Here is a 14,370-nt window from a genome sequence, read left to right on the forward strand (position 1 = left end):
AAAATAAAATTAGCATATGATCTGTGCCATTGATATATAATATAATTAATTAATTAATTAAAATCATTCCATTCCATTATCAATTGCCGTGTAAATATGTGTGAACCACTATTATTTCATCAATTATTGTTATTATTATTATTATTTATAGTATATTTGGGAGTTTTAAATGTTATAATTAGCTAAATATTTGTTTACTAAGTAGTATTAAATTTTGTAAATTCAGTTACGGACTTATTTGGTAGCTAAGTTAATTATTAAAGTAAACGATGGAAATGGAAAAGTGGGGTCCGTAACAGACCAGCATCAAGTTTCCATATTCTAACTACAATCATCAGTTATTACCACTGCTACTCTAGAAAGGATGACCCGGTGGCCAGAGGTTGCACTTGTGATCATGAGGTGATGGATTTAAACCTTTGACTTTTCAGATTTATCTAGTGCGTACTTTCGGATAGCGACGGCAGATTTTTATGTTATTCAAAAAAAATTAATTTAATTTATATAATATAGTGCTATTTTAATTATTTCTATTTTTTTTTTATTGGCGGACCGAGAAATTTGGTTGACGGAAAGAGTATATTTTATCAACATTTAACATATATATTGTTTTATATTATCAACACAATTTTTTATATGTTACCTAAAAAAATTTAAATCAAAATACTAAACAAACATTTTTTTAAAAAAAAATAAATTCAAACCCAAATTTCATTATAGATAGATTTATATTGTATCAAATGATTATTTATTGAAAAAATTATTATTTCAAATCTCAAATTCAAGCTTGAAACCTACAACCAAACTAACCTCAGAGGTACCATAAATAATTAGTAACCTACAACCAAACTAACCTCAGAGGTACCATAAATAATTAGTAATTTAATTATACATAAGGCTCCCTCCGTTACTTAACAATTTATTCATTTTTTTATTTTTATATGTCCCATAATAAAATATTTATTTTTTTTAGTAACGGTACTATCTCTCTGACATTACAAATACTCTTCTCAATTGCAATATATTACACAAATGTCATTACTTTTATATCATACAATACTAATAAAGGCAATTTAGTCTTGTTTACCTTTATTTATACAATATTCTAATATAATACTAATATTCTTAAAATTTCGTACAAAAAGTAAATGAATATATAAATATGGGACGGAGAAAATATATACTTTATTCACTCAAAATAATTTAAGAATTTAATACAAAAAATTATATTTCACAGTATCATCATAATTTCTCATTGACTAGTAGTATCATCATAATTTCTCATTGACTAGTTTAAAAACAAATTCAATAATAATAATAATAATAATAATAAAAACTAAATGAATAAAATCATATTAATGATTAGTAGCAGTTTGGTGGGAATCCATGATGCTAAAGTGGTAAATTGTCAGAAAATGTGAACATTCTGTTCATATATTACTACAAAGCTCTATTTTCTTTATTATTGTTATAATAAATGTACATACATTTGTGGAGTCACATCAAATTCAGGGTGTGCTTTTGGTAAGTGTGTTGTTTCTTTACCAAAAAAGTTTTAATATATTTTTTATAAATATATATATATTATGTATATTTATTATTTTTATATTATTTATATATTTTTTTTTATTTTGTATAAAAAAATTTAAATCAAAACACAAAATAAACACAACATAGTGTTTTTTTTGGTTTTTTTTTCTTTTGTTTTTATAACGTGAAAAACTCAGGGTAAATCCCCGGATTTTTTTTTTATAATATAAAAAACTGAGAGTTCGAACCTAATACCCTACAAACTAGGTCATTTTTTACGGAACAAATTTTCTTGGTTTTTTTTTTAATTTTTTTTTTATGACATGGAAACTCACAGTCGCTACCCGAAAGTGCTGACTAGGTAAATTCCCGACCGAACCTAATTCCTGCAACAAGTTTTCTTGGTGTTGATTTGAGGTTTGATGGTTTTATATAATCTTAATTTTAATAACATTTTTATATAATATTTTTTTAGAAAAAAATAATATATTTTTATATAAAATTATAAAAGTTTAATAATGTTAATTTGAGTTTTGTTAAGAAGAGATCTCGACTTTCAATCTAAAATAAATCGGTGATAGGTGGAGTGGTTCTTCACCCTTATATATACCATGTTAGGAAGGGATCCGAACTTCCAACCTAAAACCAATTGGTGGTACATGAAATAGCTCTTCATCCTTACAAACCAAAAGAGTTCTCACATTTTCTCTAATGTATCTATATTCAACAAGTTTGAAATTCAAACTAACACACCCACCGACATGACTCGAGATAACTTGAGAGTTTTAAGAAGATTCACAGCATGTCGAGTCCGGATAAGATTCTTCACTTTATATCGAATTAAACCATATACTTCACCGCTTGTTCAAGTCTTCGTCAATATCTTTCAGTTTGTTATGACGAATTAGAATTAGTGATCGAATAACAAACATAAAACATAAAGAAGACACAGATTTACATAATTCACCAACGTGTTGGCTACGTCCACGGCCAGAAACGAAAAACACATTTATTGAGGACGGTTGCGTTACAAATTATAGATTTTATATCTCAAAATTTATTTAAATAAACCAAGAGAATACATCAGATAGACTTAGCCCAATACTAACTCCAAAGTCCAATACTGCATACCTTCAGGCCGGTGGCAACTTCGCGCCCCCGGATCCTAGGCAATGGGGACTTCGCCTCCCTTGACCCCTGATTCGCTAACCTTGCAACGAAACCTCCGTGAAAGCTCAGCGAAATGACACACTAGATTTAAGACATATCAATACAGTTCATTATTACAAACGTATTCTTCAGACAGAATAGTTAATGTGTTAGCTACACCACAATACGAGTCGATACGCACAACACCTAATATCCATTGTTTAAGGCTAGGATTACTGGGGTATATAATCTCATTTACTCCCCTAGTTGTCCCAATATCAGTCCAACAAAATGCTTTCCCCATTAGTGTTTTTTCTTTTGAAGTACAATATTAAATTTTTTATTCATATATTGAATTTATTATTATTTTTTTTTATAAATTCATTGTTTTATAGTTATATATAACTTCATGTTTTTGAATAAATAAATAATTGAATGTACTATTTTTAGATAAAAAAATTAGAAAATAGTAATAAATGAGATTGAAATAGACAAACCCCACAAGTCTTAGCAAGAGTTTTGAAGATTTGTTAGAGTTTTGATATATATAAATAGAATTCAAAGTATTAGAACAAATTTATAGGACTGATGATAAATTATCACACGATTTTTAAATATTTATAGTGTTGTATATATATTTAGATAGAGCTAAATTAGTTTGTGGCGTCATGGGTTCAAACTTTTGACGTTTTCAGGTCCATCTGTCGTATACGATTAGTCTAGTGTAACTTACTTTTTCGAACTTAATTTGCAGGATATTAAGTTGGACCACGCACTCGTCAAGTAGCTACTACAAATTTCCACATTGTCAATAATAATAATAATAATAATAATAAAATAAGCCAATAGAATTTGAAATTAGATTAAATTAAATTAAATTGTTTAAAATTTATTAAAAATAAAATAAATGTTTATTTGATTAAATGATAAATATATATATAAAAAAAAAAAAAAAAAAGTGTGCAAAGAGAGTCATATTTACTTGCAATGGAATACCAACCTATTTAACACATAAACACGCGCAGCCAAGAAAAAGTCAATGTTAAATACCTACCTACCAAAAGGCATAACCAAAAAAGTCAACGCGTACCATGGCAAAGGATTGACTTTGATTTGCGGGTCAAGTAACACTTTCTTGGGATGGGATCCGCCACCCCCATTCTTTTCACATTTTTCACGTAAAGCTATAGGTACGTTTATACTATAAACTTAACATTATAAATACAGTTACAATTTATAATATATCAAATAAATATTATTATTTTTATATCATCGATATATTTTACATAATATGTTTTAAAGCGCTGGGCAGAGGAAGGGACCAGTGATCCCATGCCTTCCCTGTTAAAGAGTTTATTTTTAAAAATTGTCAAAAATAATTCTATGTGTTTATTGTTAAGATAGTATTAGTTTATGAACTGTCATATTTTAAAAACATACAAAATAATAAACTATAACAGTAGCATCATATATTGCAATATTTAATTTTGTATAGTTTAAAATTAATAATTAGTATAATTTTACTCTAAAAATTGTATTATTATATAGTAGTATAATTTTTTTGTATAATATATATATATATAACTATTCATCTCATTTTGTCGGTGTGTTTGTTTGGGGATTGGATCTACATTATTCATCCAATTTTTTTTAAAAAAAATATCAAATCAAACACCTATTTTTTATTTTCTATATTATACTAAAAATCAATTTTATATTCAAAATATTGCATCATTACCTATTTATATCACATCGTACAACTATTCAAATTCAAAATTTTTACTATTCAAATCCCAACTCAAAATCCAAAGCCCAAACAAACACACCCTGAAAGAACCAAGGGTATGTGTTTGAAAAAAAGTTGGTTTCAATTTGACATAAAATAATGTATGATGAGATATTTTGTAAAAAAAATATATTTTTTTTAAAATTGCAAAGTTCAAATAATAGAAACCCGAATTTTGAATTAAAAGAAACAAATCCAAAAATTTGGATGACGAGGATAAACTTTGTTCTTTTACCCAAAAAAATTTTAATATACTTTTTTCAAAAAATTAATATAAACGATTTGGTATAAAATTATTTTTTAAAAATCAAAACACAAAAATAACACACCCATAACCCTCTCCTCTACTAGTGTAGGATAAATTTAAAAGGAGACCCTACAAGTCCAAATGTTTGTTTTCTTTGCATGTTTATATTATTCAATATTTTATAAGATTTGGAATGCAATTATGCAAATGCTTATGGCCATGCCCCTCACTCATTCAATCACACCAAATATGAAGACAATACAAGTACAATCAAACCAAACCAAACTAAATTAAATTGAACTACCTAAACATGAAAAAAAATAAAATTAAATTAAATTAAATTAAAACCCTCTATTGCCTCTACACAAAATTCATCATCATTTTCATTTTCATTTCATCCCCTTTACATGCATACATACATACATACATATATATATATATATCCCTTCCTTTAATTTCACATTCATTATACACTACAAAATCTCATTAATCCATCATCATCAATCTTCATATCCATTTCCATTTCCAATTCCAAATCTAAACTTTGCATATATACTTTCTGCGCAATCAAACCAGTAAAGTCTTGTTGAAATCCTGAATTGTACATGTTTGTTTTCTCGAAAATTCAGCATCAATCATCACTGCCCTCTTCTCCTTAAAGGGATATCTCTTTCTCCATCGAATTCAGGGAGAACCCGCCGGGGTGGTTATCCACCTCCGACAACGACGACAGCCTTCTTCTGTGTCTAAGAAGCAGCACAGCTTCCATGAATAGGACCACAGCCAAGGTGCACCCCACCAGAAACCCGTACCCAATTTTCCATGCTTGGCCTTGGCCATGGGCATCGTCGCCGCCTGCAATGTGTATTCCCAGCACAATATTCACGGCCGCAAAGAAGAGGCACAGCCTCCCCATCCAGTTGTGGTACCAGTTCCAATACTTTCGGTATTTGCTGTTCTTACTAGGCCGCGTAAAGAATGCACACACCTGCAATTTCCTCTGCTTTTCAATACCTTATTATCACAGATTATTGTATAATTTGTATTCCAAGTTTCAACTAGAACAGGTATGGCTAAGACAAGGAGCAGACCTGGAGAATGGTGAGCACAAGAACGAAGATTCCCATCCCTTTGTGCGCCGGGATGTAAGCATGCATCTTGTGATTGAGCGACAATCCAACAATGACAGCAGCAACTCCGAGCAAGAAGCCGATGAACTGAAAGCCTACATGAAGATAATACCAAAGGCTCTCTTTATGCCTTAGGTATCTTGCTAGGATCGCCCCCAGCGGGAGAAACAACCCCCACGCCAGTATCGCCAATGTCCCGTGTGTCCTCCTGTCTTTGAAAAGGCTCGGAGATATTTGATCAACGCTGCTGCTGCTGCTGCCCGTGTTACCTACATGTGAAGAAAATCTTGCCTAATATATGCAACTGTTTGTTCATTCATGAGCTAGGGCAGGGGACAAGTGATTCAGTGATTAAATTGATCGAATCAAACCTGAGGAGAAATCGAAGTTGATGCTGATCTTGTCATCATGATGCGTGAGATGGTGATGGTGCGGAGTCTTGGTGCTGAAGGCCAACAGGATAGGCTGAGTTTTGAGAGGTTTGTCGAATTTCAACTGGAACGCCAAGTATATTGTAGCACCCTGTAGTGACACATACGGAACAACATTGGTCAGCGGGAGTTTGCCCTCATCCGGCTTGATCTCCGATGGACTGTACCCCTTTATATGATACTGCTTAATCTTTCCTCGCCCTTCTGCATTCATCCATCCCACCATACAGCTAGAATTCAGCATCTTTCCATCTTCGGAGAATCCGATCCCCACCCATCCAGATATGTATATGGTTGATAACACCACGGTGATCTCGTTATCTTTGGACTCAGAATACTATAATCAGAAATGAGTGAGTCTATGCAATGTATGGATAAGGCATACATAGAACGAAATGAATGCAACGAATGATGAGAAATAAAGTTACCCTTAACAAATAGGAGTTCCAAAGCGGTCTGCAGACCATCCGCGGCAAATTTCCGTATGGAAAAGGAAGAAATGAACTGAGATCAGTGTTGCAGAGAGCAGCAGTGTTGTCATCAGATTCCTGGTCAGCTCCTTCTACTGCAAGACTTAACAGAAAGAAACCAATTGAAAGCAAAAACAGAAAACTCAATTTCAAAAGCTCGAAACACGAATGCTTTGCCATTGGTAGAGCAAGAAACACTCCTCTTCTGATTCAGAATGTAGAAGAGGATAATATGTAAGAATTTGGTGAGGAGGGGTTGTTGGAATGTAATGGTGGGGGTTTTCATCTTAGTCGGAAGTGTCTTGAATTCGAAGCCTGGATGTTGGATGGTGGTGGTGGGGCTGAGCACGGCCACGGTGGTTGGGGATGGCGGGTGAGCAGACATCATTATATCCTGTAGCATAAATCCTTCAACAGATATATATAAAAAAAAAAAAATTAATGAAGGCAACTGCTGCCCTGTGTGTCTCCATCCACACCAACTTGTGATTTTGAAAAGTCCCAACATATACACATATTTGCTTCAGAATGAGGAAAACATTGAGTTTCTTAAAAGTGTCATTACCACGAAACTTTGGATCAGTTTTCAACTTGCACCTCGAATTGCACTGGCACCTGCAGTTCCTGCAAAGAGTAAACCCATTGATGATGAACATTTAGTTAAGCCGCCATCAGCTAACATGGCAGAGGCAAAGAGAAAATATACTATCAATATTTCGAGACATATTTGCACATAACCTAAGAACAGACAGTTTGCTGTTTAAATTTTAATAAATTCAGAAATTTCACTTCTGATTCACTGCAAAGTACTGGAACTGAATCGATACTGATGCAATAAGCTTCTAATTTGCAATTTGCACAGTTCAAAATCAACTGAAAATAACGCATCTAAATAAGGTGTATGAATTCAAAATCAATGGACACCCAATCTCCAGCCACGCATCTTACATGAACTGCTATCAATTTCAACAAGGTCGACAACTTGGAATCATCAAGTTCAGAGAATAAACACGGTTCAAATGGAATTGCAATCACGCCCATAGGTGATTACCGAAGAACCGAACGCCAAACGACTGACCTTCTGAAACCATTTCTCAGATTTCCAAACCCTAAGCAATGCCATCTACAGAAGGAAGACATGGAAACGACGATGAGTGCCATAGAAAAAAGTTGGTATCTCTGAGAAACTTATCAAAGCATGGGGGTGTAGCTCATATGGTAGAGCGCTCGCTTCGCATGCGAGAGGCACGGGGTTCGATTCCCCGCACCTCCATCTGTTTTTTCATTTTTCTTTAGCCTTTTAGCAGTGGCATTTTAGAAATTTACCTGTCTCAGCAATGGCACTTTGGAAAATCACTGTTAGATAAAGTAAAAAATGCTCTCAAGCATATATATATATGAAATAGTTGATGAAAATTGCACATCTCCTCTTTTTTGTGAGAATTCAATTTTAAAGAAATTGAACTGAAAAAAAAAAGTGCGGATATATAACAGATGAAGTTTATATATTTAAATCTTGATTATTCCCTTAATATTTGGAGTTTTAAATCTACAAACATAACATATATATATATGTATATATATAATGATCAATCATCGATCTAAGATCTAATAGTCTATTATATATTTGTATTTTAGCCAGTCTGCATGCACATGGACTGGACTGCCATATGGCCATGCATGCAACAGGAGCGTTTATTCCATGCCATAAATAAAATGTTCCTTTCTCATTTGCTTTCTTTTCTTAGGATGATGAAGTAACATACATATATACGTACACTTTTTGTCTCTTCTACATAATTAATTTATTATTATTATTATTATTATTAAATAAATGGATGGATAGAGTATAGACAAAATTAATAAGGTAGATGTGCACTTCTCTATAGGTGCCTCAAATAGATATATATATATATATATATATTATGGTGGTATTTACCACTGCTACAAACTAAGTACTCCCTTCAACCCAGAAAATATAGGACTATTACTGTAGATACGAGAATTTAAGTAAAGTATAATCAGTAAATAATTAAAAAGTGTATTAGTAAAAATAATTATAGATTAAGATTAAATTAAGTAAATAATTTAATTAAAATTAAAAAAATTTAAAATTTAAAATGCGATTAGTGCATAACTATATTTTCAAAAATAGAAAAGACAAGTTATGTGAGACAGACGAAAATAGAAAATGGGGACAAATTATGTGGGACGGATGGAGTACTAATTTGCTGCAATTAAGACAATCCAATCCGTAATATACTTCAATAGATCAAAATAGGTTTGTAAAATATAGATGCGAAAATTTATCATAACTATAAGTAATAATTAATTAAGAATATATATATTAAAATAATTATTTATATTTAATTATAAATTAAAATTATAACTAATTAATCTAGCTAAAATTTAAAATAAAACTAAAATATACTTCCTCCCGTCCCATTGCACGTAAATTTTTTAATATTAGTATTATATTAAATTGTAATAAAAAAATAAAAATATCTCTATCAATATTATATAATATAAAAATAATAATATTTATATAATATAACATAAATTAGAAGAATATTCGTTATATTAATTAAATAATATAATTATTAAATTAAAAAATAATAATTTTATTTTAAAATAAATAAAAATGAAAAATAATAATCTTTTCGTATAATATTTTTTTAAACAATAATATAAACACACTAAACGAAGTACAAATGTCAGTACACTGCCCCACCCACCGCAAATAAATAAAGAAAGAAAAGGTTAATTTAATTAGCGGCGGGGATTCCGGTGGGACTAAATTAAAGTCGAGCTACTCACAGACAGCACAGGTAAGTCTCCTCCCTCAGTCACATGGGGGGGATTGATTGATGATCATATTACCAGATTTGCAACTAGAATTAGAAATTAATAATTCGGACTGGCGTCCGCTTTCAAAGTTTACATTTAACTTTTGCTTATTATACTTAATATTAAAAATATTATTATATTTATATAAGTTTGTATATTAATATTATTATATTTATATTATAAAACATTAATAAAAATATTTTTGTCTTATTTACTTAATTTATACTATATTTTGATATAATAATTAATATTCAAAGAGTAACACGCAAAAAAAAATGTAAACATTTAAAGTGGACAGAGGAAGTATTATATTAATAATACCGGGTGTGTTTGTTTGGAAGCATTGAATTAGATTTTCATTATTCATTCTATTTTTTCTTCCCAAAAATATTAAATCAAACATCTATTTTTCATTTTTTATATTATACTTAAAAATCAATTTTACATTCAAAACATTACATCAACACCTGTTTATATCACATCATGCAACTATTCAAATTCAAAATTTTTACTATTCAAATCTCAACTCAAAATCCAGACCCCCAAACAAACACACCCTTAAAGAAAGTTGATAGTTTTGTAAAAATATAAAAAATTAATTATAAAAACGAATAAAAATAAGTAAGAATGGTACTTACGTATTTAGTTGAGATTATTTAATTAATTATATCGTCAGTCAAAGCCGGACAGTCCACCCCAGCTACCCTTTGAATCTAGTCTTTCAACGTTTGCACCATTCAATTTATTACTCCACCCATTCTACAAAAATTATGACCATTGATGATTATTTTAACATGCTATTTTTCCAATAGAAAAAATAATTAAAAACACACAAATTAAGGTAAATAAATACCATTAAATGAGATAATTTGAGATTGAGAGTTGCTAAGTGTTTTAAAATAAAAGAAATAGTAGTATTATTATTTATAATTTCCAACAAAAGCTCCATTAATTGTTATTCATGTATCTCTCTTCCCCTTCCCCTTCCATTATCAACAATCAACATAGCATCTTCGTCATCGTGATCGCAGGCTGTGCCACCATACAAATACGACAACAAATACTCTTCCTATATAAAAATGTTATAATTAGTACCAGTATCAACCAAATCAAATCAAATTGTTGGTTTAATCTTAAATAATGAGCAGAATCACCACCAAAACCAGTCAAGTCAAAGATCACAAAACGAAACAACCTAAGCAGCAATCACAGACACAGACAGACATTGCTCCCTTCCTCCTCCCTCGAAACCCTTAACATACCTCAAATTAAACACCAGATTGATCGCTCCATCCTTCTTCATTGATGATCTGATCTGATCTGATTGATGATAGTATAATGGATTACCATTAAGCTCAAGCACAACCCCTTGGGGCGAAGCCGACCCTGTTACGGGCCAAGTCGAACGCCACCCGGAACCCTTGCTGCTGAATGTTCCCTATGATCGACAGCCCACTCATCGTCCCTGCAAACGCAAAGCAGAACTTCCCGGAGCTGTCCACCGGAATCAAGTAGTTCGCCGCCGGTAACGACACGTCCGCACCCTTGAAATGCAGCACCACCGTCGGCACCTTCACCTCCGTCTTCCCCGACAGATCGAAGCACGTGTCGAAGAGCGAGAAATCCGGCGCCCTCTTCAACTGCGATGCCCCCGCCCGGAACGCGTCCCTCAACGCTACGTACGCGGGTCGGGTCAGTCGGGTCACCGACGTGCCCGAATCCACAATCACCCCTCCGTTGCCCATGGCGTCCAGCTTGAAGAGCGCCGGCGTGATCCCGGGGACTCGCCTCCCCCCTACCGACACGCCATTTAAGCCGACGTAGTAAAACGTGTCGAGCTTCGGATTCGTCAGCAATGGAGTGAACACCGCGTTTCTCGAAATCGCGGATTCCCCGAACACCATCGACGACGGCTTCGACGAGGCAGAGCGATCCACCAGGCAGTAGGAGAATTTCCTCCCGAAACGGCCGCCGGCCTGCGTAGGAAAAGACAATTTCCCCCGGCCGAGACCTAGCAGTCCGGCGGCGCCGACGAACAGTCCCTCGTTGTCGTGGCCGCAGCCGAAGGCGATGTTGCTCACTCTGGTGCCGCGAAACGTCAGCGTTTCGGTGGAGAATTCTCCGAATGTGAAGGAGCCGTCCCCATAGGAGACCTGGTAGAGGCACTTCTGGCGGTTGTTGCAGCCGGGGGAATCGAGGCGGCGGCAGAGAGGGGAGGCGCAGGAGACTCCGAGGAAGGACTTGGAGGCTTTAGGGTTGAAGACGGGGTCGGATTGAGTGTAGCATTTCCGGCAGGGGGAGCACTGGACCCAAACGACGTCGCTTCCGGTGTCAAGCACCATGTACACATATTTGGGGGGGCTTCCAATCCCTAGGCGCGTGAAGTACTCGCCGCTCCCCTGAGCTAGTCCTGAAATGACGGAGCTGCTGAAATCGCCGGAGCGGGGGCGAGCTTTGCCGGAGGCGTTGGACCGAGGAGCGGCGGCGAGGGAGGACAGAGCTTCCACTCTGGCGGCGTCGCGGAGGAGGCGGATCTCGAAGAGCGACTCAGGAGTAGGGGTAGAAGAAGAGGAAAGAGCTTCGGCAAATAAGTTGTCCACATGGTGCAGATCGAGAGAGAGAGTGTCGAACTGAGAGTCCGGTGGCGACTGAAATAGAGGCTGTTGTTCGTCGGAGGAGGAGGTGGTGGAAAGTGGTCGAGATTGATTTTGCGGGAGGGTGGTGAGAACAAAGTTTTGGAGCTCTAGCGAAGCAGTAGCTCCGAGAATGGAGACGAAAAGGAAGAATGAGTGGAGGAGGAGAGGGTGGTTTCCGGCCGTCGCCATGGCAGACAGACAGAGGGGAGGAGAGGAGATGGTAATGGTGGACGGGTAGATATAAATAAACCCTCGATCGGAAAGGCAAATGTAAAATTAAAAATTAATTTAAAATGAAATATGAATGGCGGTGGGGACAAAGACAAACACACACTCGTCGACCAAGCGGAGCAGTGAGTAAAAAGCGGTGCCTGCCTGTTGGGAACCATTATTTATTTTAATTAATTATTTAGTGTTATTTTGGAAGTAAAAGAGAAAGGGATGTATCTGGAGGAATAGGGTGCCTGCTTTATTTGTATCTTTTTCATTGCTTCCCAATTCCTACTAATGCCAGCCGTGTATGCATATTTTATTATTGATTATGATCACGAGACCAAAGCACATTATTATTATTATTATTATTATTATTATTAAAAGAAAGAAAGAAAGTGTAAGATTATTGAAATGTGATGATGGTGGTGCGGTGTCCATTGAGATGCACAGTAAAGTAGCAGTAGCAGTAGTAGTAATTATTATGGGATGGGAAAATGTTGGTGGTCGCTGCTGCTTTTTCCAATATAAATACACCATATTCGTATTTATATATGAGTAAGGAGGGATGGGTACTGTTTCGCTGGACCTTCCTGTTTTGTGCACCTTGTATAGCTATTACAAAGGATCCATTGTCTGGCCACAGAGACCGGAGACTTTCGGTACGAGGGCGAGTCCACTGCCACCATCTAACCGAACTCTGATACCACTGTTGAGATTGAGTCAACTCAACACTAGCATGATATTATCCGTTTTGAGCTGAATTCGCACGGATTTGTTTTTGGATATTCTTCAAAGTGGAGTTGATTTAGGATTTATAAGATGTTGAATTTTCTTTACAATTTTCAATATGGGGCTCGGGTTTGCACTCCAACAAATAACAAATGTGTTGTATTCAAGTATCTTATATGCTAAAATCGATTGTTGTGTGTTGTATGAGACTACAACATGTGATGTTAGTTCATGTGTTGTATTTGTCTTATATTAACGTATACAATGTGTTGTTTGTAATAATACTGTGTATTATTAATATTATAACATATGTATTTTTGTTCATGTGCTGTATTTGTATTATATTAACATATGCTATTTATAATAATATAATGTGTTATCTAATAGCACATAATATATTATTCAGCACAATAACACAATACTAAAATTTGAATTTAGCACTATATTTATTTCGAATATTCGTGCTTAAGCAGCGGCTGCTTTTTCCAATATAAATACATCATATCCCATATCCAATGTTTATGATTAATTGTTGACCTCACCATCACCAGCTACAACTATAACTACAGCTACAGCTGCTAGCCGCCTTTAATTTCTACGTACACACGCTCTGCTGCAACCAACGTATTCAACATACATCCAAATTATACATACATATATATATATTAATAATTTTGAAGAAAAAAAAAAAAATGATAAATAGTCCCAAGTACTTTAACTTTGAGAATAATAAAGATGTAGCCACCCTCTCGCTCTTTCTGCAAAGCAACACTTAATTTACTAAAGCATGCAAGAAAAACATCAACTCATCAACCCAACCTGTAAAGTCATAACTAATTCATTATGGGTCTGTTTGGTTCGAGGGTGTAGGAGGGGCGGGGGAGGGGGGGAGGAAATTGTAAAATTTTTTGTGTTTAGTTCAAATTTTTTAGAAGGGATGGGAGGAGAACGGAGGGTAGGAGAGTCAATTTCTTCTAATTTTTTTTTCTCCTCCAATTTGGTGGAATTTGGAGGGGAGGGATTTTATCGAAAAAAAAAAATTATTTAATTACCTATTGTACCATTTACATATTTTATTAGAAATTTTATAATATTTTTAAAAATATTTAATACTTCATCTGTCCGGCTGCAAGGTTGTCATTGACTTTTTGCATATTAATCTTTGAATATTAATTATTATATAAAGACGTAATACAAATCGA

General features: G+C 34.2%; 2 protein-coding genes and 1 non-coding gene across 8 annotated transcripts; 1 reads left to right on the forward strand and 2 right to left on the reverse strand.

Moving 5' to 3' along the window:
- Positions 1–5,043: 5,043 nt before the first annotated feature.
- LOC127252652 (cytochrome b561 and DOMON domain-containing protein At3g61750) lies at positions 5,044–7,919 on the reverse strand. Of its 5 annotated transcripts, none has more exons than XM_051276930.1 (6): positions 7,822–7,919; positions 7,309–7,367; positions 6,702–6,838; positions 6,214–6,610; positions 5,804–6,111; positions 5,044–5,700 (listed from the first exon to the last, which is right to left on the reverse strand). In XM_051276930.1, exons 1-6 carry the CDS (start codon positions 7,902–7,904, stop codon positions 5,368–5,370), a joined length of 1,317 nt encoding a protein of 438 aa, XP_051132887.1. In that variant the 5' UTR covers positions 7,905–7,919; the 3' UTR covers positions 5,044–5,367. The 5 variants fall into 5 exon arrangements, with proteins under 5 accessions (XP_051132887.1, XP_051132890.1, XP_051132888.1 ...); XM_051276933.1 differs by having other exon boundaries at positions 7,692–7,867; XM_051276931.1 differs by having other exon boundaries at positions 6,702–7,137; positions 7,692–7,867.
- A 24-nt stretch (positions 7,920–7,943) lies between these two features.
- TRNAA-CGC (transfer RNA alanine (anticodon CGC)) lies at positions 7,944–8,016 on the forward strand. Its single transcript has one exon. It is a non-coding gene; the product is annotated as a tRNA-Ala (tRNA).
- Positions 8,017–10,503: 2,487 nt separating this feature from the next.
- LOC127252590 (aspartyl protease family protein 2-like) lies at positions 10,504–12,462 on the reverse strand. Of its 2 annotated transcripts, XR_007839097.1 has the most exons (2): positions 10,853–12,462; positions 10,504–10,659 (listed from the first exon to the last, which is right to left on the reverse strand). XR_007839097.1 is itself a non-coding variant. In XM_051276829.1 (1 exon), the coding sequence occupies exon 1, from the start codon at positions 12,413–12,415 to the stop codon at positions 10,946–10,948; it is 1,470 nt and encodes a 489-aa protein (XP_051132786.1). In that variant the 5' UTR covers positions 12,416–12,462; the 3' UTR covers positions 10,698–10,945. The 2 variants fall into 2 exon arrangements, 1 of the variants encoding a protein (XP_051132786.1); XM_051276829.1 differs by lacking the exon at positions 10,504–10,659 and having other exon boundaries at positions 10,698–12,462.
- Positions 12,463–14,370: the final 1,908 nt, after the last annotated feature.

This window comes from Andrographis paniculata, unplaced genomic scaffold (genome assembly GCF_009805555.1).
Source record: "Andrographis paniculata isolate CXL003 unplaced genomic scaffold, ASM980555v1 Contig46END, whole genome shotgun sequence".
NCBI classification, from domain to species: Eukaryota; Viridiplantae; Streptophyta; class Magnoliopsida; order Lamiales; family Acanthaceae; genus Andrographis; species Andrographis paniculata.